The 6,939-nt window shown below is 43.1% G+C and overlaps 1 protein-coding gene across 1 annotated transcript in view; it reads right to left on the bottom strand.

The window, feature by feature from the left end:
• Nucleotides 1-2,875: 2,875 nt before the first annotated feature.
• The window catches only part of LOC119931825 (DEP domain-containing mTOR-interacting protein-like), a 44,467-nt gene continuing 40,403 nt past the window's right edge, over nucleotides 2,876-6,939 (bottom strand). The window contains exons 8-9 of the mRNA XM_038750732.1: nucleotides 5,414-5,518; nucleotides 2,876-4,279 (exon numbers count right to left, since the gene is read on the bottom strand). Coding sequence (XP_038606660.1) covers nucleotides 4,154-4,279; nucleotides 5,414-5,518 — 231 coding nt within the window. The 3' untranslated portion in view covers nucleotides 2,876-4,153. The remainder of the gene's footprint in view (nucleotides 4,280-5,413; nucleotides 5,519-6,939) is intronic.

The raw sequence follows: 6,939 nt of genomic DNA, 5'->3' as shown, positions 1-6,939 counted from the left end.
AAGAAGAAAAATGTGTTCTAGTTCTGAAAAAATGCATGATTGTGGAAGACCCAGAGTAAGGCTCAGGCACTGAGCATTCCCAATGTCTATAAGCTGACACATATTGATCTTCAGGCTCTCTGGTCCAGCTTAGACACAGTCACCAAGTTTGGGGAAGACATACTTTTCATCAAAAACATCATTTGGGTCATGGTTCCAGCTGACAGTCAGTGCCACCCTATTGAGCTATTTAACTAAAATCTATTTAGTAATAATAGTAACAATTACTAATGGCAGTTATTAAGCACTTTGTATAGGCTAGGTACTGGGGTAGAATAAAGTTTCTGCTCAAATGGGGCTCATGATCTATCTTATCTCTATTTTCAGATGAGGAAACTGAAGTCCAGAGAGTTAAGTGACTTAGCTAAGGTCACACAGCAGACCAGTGGCAGAACTGGGATTAGAAGTTGGCTAGCCTGGTGCCCCATCCAATCCTCTTTCCATTTACCTCACTTAACTCCACAGCAAAGACTGAGTTCTCAGGCTTTCAAAACTTTTGCAAGCATCCAAGCCACCGGGCCCCACCATGTACCTCTGCTGTAGATGCGACACTGGTAAATGTTTGGGAAACAAAACCAAAAGGATCAGTCGGCTCTGTGTTGAAGAGAATCGATACAGTTCCCGGCATTTACGTAACGAAATTGGACTGTGACCTGGCCTCCTTACAAAGACAGGAAGAAGCCAGAGAGGTTATGGCAAGAAGCATTTTAAATATGTTTTATAATGAAAATAAGAAACCAGTGAACATTTCTCTGCAGTCCACACAAGCCTTTGTGACTTCTGCCTCTATGACCGAGTTGGATGGGTAGCAAAGTAGGGGATATGGACGTAGGGAGAAGACACATTTTCACAGTAGCCACCATGTTGGCAACAAAACAAGTGAGAAGATGGACACTGAAAGGGTACAAGATCAGCTAATTCTCTGCTCTTTTTTCCTTTATCCTTCCTCTTACCTGTTTCCCTACACCACTAACAGTACCACTAACTCCCTCCAAAGGTAGCATTGTGGATTCAACCCTAGGCAGGGTTAGATGGGTCTGGAAGGTAACTGTTTAGCCTCTGATATGCTGGTGGTTTCACGAAACAGGCAGATCGGGGGCAGAATAACTCCACTCATCCAATAGCCGAGAGGACGGATGGCCATTGTACCTCTCAAAGCGGTTTCAAATTAATCTTAGTTTGGAACTCATCTGTATAGAGTGGTAGAAAAACTATTTAATGACCCAATCCATCTATGTGGCAATGGATGTGAGCTTGTGGGGGATGGGGAGGATGGCACAGAGGCAGATTAACCTGCCTGCATGAGGCAATCTGAAAAGTGGTGGCAGTTCAGGAACAAAGGCTCTGGTCAGTCTGATAATCACGGAGACAGAGTTAGAATTGGGGAAGGTACCTGAGCAAAGGGTAGCCATGGCCCCAAGGCAAAGGACTGTATTTATGATGTCCAGCGGGGAAGGGACTACTTGCTGGTATCAATATTTTTAGCCATGTCTGCCCATATAGATAATGATTCACTCCCAGTAACCTCATGTTCAAACACAAAGAGCAATGCTACAAGTGTGTTGTTTTAAAATGTCCTTTTGCTTAGAGAAACAACTCTGCCATTGGTCTCTCTGGAAACAGCAGTACATAATCTCAATCAGTCCTCTAAGTGCCTTCTTCCAACATCCCCTAAAAAGGAAAGAGGAAAATTAACGAGCCATTCTACCCAGTTAAGATGCAGCCACACACCCTACAAGGTTCACCTTGATGCAGGATTATAAAATGGCCACAACTGATTGTTAGGAGCAGCTGCAGGCAGAAGCCCAGAGTCACGGGGCATAGCAACAAGCCTTAGGCCCTTGTGTACTTGTGGTCTGCACTGTGGTCTTTTTCTGGGTGGTACCTTGAGCTGGGGAAACCTTTCTGCTTCCCCTCTTGACTTTGCACTGAGGTACATTTCCAAGGGCTCAAGAAGATATAAACACCAATATTCCTGGTTGCATGATTTTGACTGGACCCTGGGCTGTTTTAAATGGGGAGGAAAAGAGAGGGGTGGGGTCTCAAAGGGGAGCCCCAATGGACTAGAAAATGGAAGGGGAAGGGTGGGCAATTCTGAGTGCAGTCAAAAATGGGGAATAGTATAAACAGACCCCAAAGAAGGGAGGTATAACTAGGAGCCTTATAAGGCAACAATGTGAATGAACATGTAAGTTCCATCCTTTTTCTCTTTCCCCCTATTCAAGAGATGAGACTGTGGCATATTCACTCAATCTCATTCTATTTCAGCTTGGTTCCTCGTTGGAACTCTACGTGAATGGGTCATTGTGGAAAAACTTCTGGCAAATTTGGCTCTAACCATATATGGAATCAGGAAGAGAGTACTCCTCTAGTCTAGTTCCTATTTGCCATTTCTTTGGCTCAAAAGCATAGCTAATAGTTTATTCTAATTTCAGTTTCCTGTGAACTTCTGCCTGCCCCACTACAGTAGAGCATTGTCTTTGTGGTCAACCACTGACCATCAAGGTATGCATTGGAGACGGATATGGCCATTAGTGGTTTAAGTCTTGTGTCCAGAATCTGACTTTCCTGGCATCCGGTTTGGGGACATAACTGGACTCTCTGGAAACCCTGAGAGAGAATTGACTGATTGTTCATAAAAACTCTTTCTTCCCTAGCCCAACAATATCATGGCTTTCAGGGCAAAGATCAGCAGAAGCAGTTTCCTGTTTTGATGAACACAAAATTGGATATCCAACTCCAGGCAAACTGAATAGGCACAAATGTATTTACCATTTTCACTTGTAGAAAATGAATACAAATCCACATGTCAACAGAAAAGAATTTAGTAAAATGATTTATTCTATATACAAAAGATCAAAAATTCTCTTAATGAAAAGGATAAGGCATTCATCTCAGTTGGGCTTGACAATCATTATCAGAATTTTTCCAAATAGTACTTGAGATGCTTTCTGATTTTCATATTACAGTCAGTCCTCCTTTCACACATGTCTTCATTCTGCATTTTGGATTGAACACTGTTGGGGAAAAAAGGAAATGTTCTTCCAACAACACGTGTCTGTCAGAAGAAATGGTTGTGTGTGGCATGGCTCAAAAAATGTGGACCAAATGTGAGTTTTCCTTAACGTGAGGTTCTTCAAGAACGTAATGCCTGCAACTGCAGTGTTTCTGACAGAGCATTAATGCACTTAGAACATTAAGGCAAAATAAAGAAGCCACAAAACTTTGACAAGAGAGTCTCTATAAACACAGAAGATGCTCCTTGCCTTGATGCGTACATTTAACTCCTCGGAGCTTTTAATTAAACATGTATTTCTTGAAGAGAGAGCTAGAAAGATCTTCCATTTTTCCCTCTTATCACCTTCCCAAATATCCTCTAGACTGTAAGCTCCTCCTCTGGACTGTAGATTCCTTGTGGGCAGGAAAATCGTCTACCGACTCTGCTGTACTATACTCTCCCAAGCACTTAGTACAGTGACCTGCACAACATAAGCACTCAAATACCACTGATTGACTGCTTGATTGACACTCCAGAAGACGACTCTGGTTCACAATACATCAGCCCACAGTACAAGTTGCAGCTAAACCCTTACATGGCTGGGAGCTGTGGGTTAAATCCCAAGTGCTTAGGTCCGGAGAGAGGCTCAGAGGTCCTAGCCCTCTGAGGTGGAGCAGTTGGGTGGACAAAGTAGATGGGCTGAAACAGCACTACAGGTGTAGAGGCTACAGCACCACGTTTGGATAGCCCTGAGGAAAGCAGAGAAGTGGAAACAGTGAAGGCTTATGGCAGAATTTCTCAAGCCAGAGAAAAATATCTGAACCTCAAGCAGTTTACAAGCCACCAAATCAGCCACCAGGTAGGGCCCAGAATTGAACTTGGCAGTGTCTTAGAGAGCATCTTGGAAAAGAACCAGTCTCACCAGATTTTAATGACTTTACTTGGGGCTGGCTTGGCTGATTTTGTAGTCTGTCCCTAAAGGACGTTCCAATTCGGTCCAATGCTTTCTTCAGCTTTTAGAGTCTCTGGGCTAACACATCCTTCCAAGGGGGTTGATGAAATCTCCAAGCATAGGAAAGGCCAGGGAAAGAAGGGGAGAACAAATTTTCTTGCCCCTCACTCAATGGCTTCCATGACTTCCAGTACCAGTGTCCGAGGCCCAGTCATGATGAGGTTGCTGATGGTCTGATAGTCCAAATGCAGCACATAAATACCGTTCACTGAGCAAACAAACTGTCGCACCTAGAATGGGAGAAAGGGAATGACTGAGCAATCATGCCTAGGGAATGCTCAATGAATTACTGGTGGTAAAGATATGGAGTGGAGGGGGAGAGAGAGAAAAGAGGCAAGCAGACAGGTGTCAGTTGCATGCATGCTTTCAATCAAAACCTATGGATCTCAAAGTTTACGAGTAAACATGAGAACAAGGAAAAGAAGTTGGAAGAAAATGTGTTCTGCAGGAGTGATGAAATAAAGGTCAGGCTCCTGCTGCTTTTCATTGGGTTGAAAATAAATGAACAAATGAATGAGCATGAAACCCCTTCTCCTTCCCAACCCTCTGAATTCCAGACAGTGACTGGGAAGATAAATCACATGGGTATAAATAGGTTCTGTTCTGATGATCCCAGTCTCTATCCATCCAGTAACAAAAAGTTTCATTTGCTCTCCTGTTCTCCGCATGAGGCCATAGCAATTGGGCTGATTTATGTTTTGAACTGCGGCTTTGAAATGGATTTTAAGAGCTATCCCTTGAAGAGCTAAGTACAGCTAATTTTCTGATCCCCAGAGTGGGATTTGCCTTGGGTAAAACTGGTTCTGAGTGTGCAGAAGGGGCATTGTCTCCCCCTTTGAATGCTCTCTCAAGGAGAAGACACCATGACTTGCTCCTCTGGTAATTCCCTTTCACTAAATATGCTTCTCTGCTCTGCCCAGAATAGGAGCTCAATCAGTACTGTGGATTGACTGACTGATACACGAGAGATGCCTCTTTATGTCATCTCTCAGCTGATAGAATTGGTATTATGGAATGTGAACCCAGACCAGGCAGTGACTGACTTTCTATCCTTTCTTTGCTGAGCCAATCGAGTATTTACCTAAAGTTTTTTGGGATTGTGAAGTGTTTTTTGCTTCTCCTCTAGACTGTTAACTTTTTATGGGGAGGGAACGTATCTGCAAACTCTACTGTATTCTACAATGCTCTGCACAGAGTAAGCAATCAGTAAATATCCATTGGTAAAACTGACTGATTTTCAGGATATTAGCATATTGTTTACCAAGTGTCTTGGGGCCATTTAAGATATTATGTATATAACTCCTACTCACAGTAGGAGAAAGGTATCCCCCATTCCTAAGAAGGCAGCCAGACTAGACCCTTACCTTCATGCCTGCAGCAGCTGCAGGGCCCCCAGGGTCCACAGCCTGGATGTGGCAAGGTCGGCCTCCCCGGACCACAAATCCCCAGCCCACAGCATCACCCACAATCTGGAAGCAGAAGGTCCATGAGTGTTCACTGGATATGGTCTCTTCACCCTCTCTACCCCTACAAACATCTCAAAAACAGATTTCGGCTGAAGTGATTGCTTTAAGCCTCAGGCCGGAACTCAGTTTCAACTCGGGACATTTACCTTGGATCCACTGGCAATATATCATTCCTCTTCTCTCCACCCACTTCTCTTCACCAAATCAGATTCAGCCTTCAAAGCTCATCCACTCCAGGAAGCCTTCCCAGATTAACCCCATTTGATTCCAGTCAAGTCATTCACTCCAAAAACCCTTTAGTATTTGGCAATACCTCTCTATGCAATCATATGTTTTTGTTGCCTAGGCTTTTGAGATAGCTTATTTTTCCAGGTTACTTGTACTTGTTTTTTTGTTTCTTTTTTAAATTTGTTTACTTTCATCTGTGTCTGTCCAGTTACCACATTAAGCTACAAGATCTTTAGGAACTGTGACTTGTTCACGTTCGGTAACTTTCCGCAACACCTCAATGCTCAGAACTCAGCGGGTGCTCAAATATAAAAAAGTTATTGATTCTTAAACATTGAGATCTGTAGTTGGTCAGTCAGTTGCATTTACCTGTAGCGGAAGGTGCAATAAGACAAGATGTCAAGAGAATCATTTCTAGTCCTAGTGCCACCATTTGCCTGCTCTTGACCTTGGGCAAATTATTCAACCTCTCTGTACTTCGGTTTCTCCATTTGAAAAATGGGGATAAAATATCCTTTCTCCTCCTTTCTTAAACAGTGAAACCCATGTGGGTCAGCAACTGTGTCTAACCTCATTATCTTGTATCATCTTATGCACTTAGTACAGTGCTTGGCACATGATAAGCACTTAATAAATACCAGTATTATTATTTCAATGATGATGCATGCTTCCACTATACATTTTGGCCAGAACACTTGAGGGAACTAGGTAACATTCTTCTACCGACACAAACCTGTTTTGAATTCAGGGTGACACTACGTTGAAAACAACAATTTTGTTGTTTTTTTTACTGAAAAAAGAATGCTGGTCGAAGGTTGAGCTGGAAGCAAGACCCCTGGCATGTAAATCCATCACTAGAGTGTCATTTTGAGAAGGGGTTTTTGGAAGAGCAGCATGGCTTAGTTGCAAGAACATGGTCCTGGGAGTCAGAAGACCTGGGTTCTAATCCTGCTTTGCCAATTGCTTGCTGTGTGATCTAGGGCAAGTCACTTAACTTCTCTGGGCCTCAGTTTCCTCATTGGAAAAATGGGAATTCCTGTTCTCCTTCCTAATTTTTTTAGTGATATTTAAGTGCTTCCTCTGTGCCAGGTATTGCACTAAGCATTAAGGTTAGATACAAACAAATCAAGCTGGACAACATTCACATCCCAATTCGAGCTCAGTCTTAATCCACATTTTACAGATGAGGCACCGAG

Source organism: Tachyglossus aculeatus, chromosome 8 (genome assembly GCF_015852505.1).
Source record: "Tachyglossus aculeatus isolate mTacAcu1 chromosome 8, mTacAcu1.pri, whole genome shotgun sequence".
Classification (NCBI taxonomy): Eukaryota; Metazoa; Chordata; class Mammalia; order Monotremata; family Tachyglossidae; genus Tachyglossus; species Tachyglossus aculeatus.
This window is presented reverse-complemented; position numbering and strand designations above follow the sequence as displayed.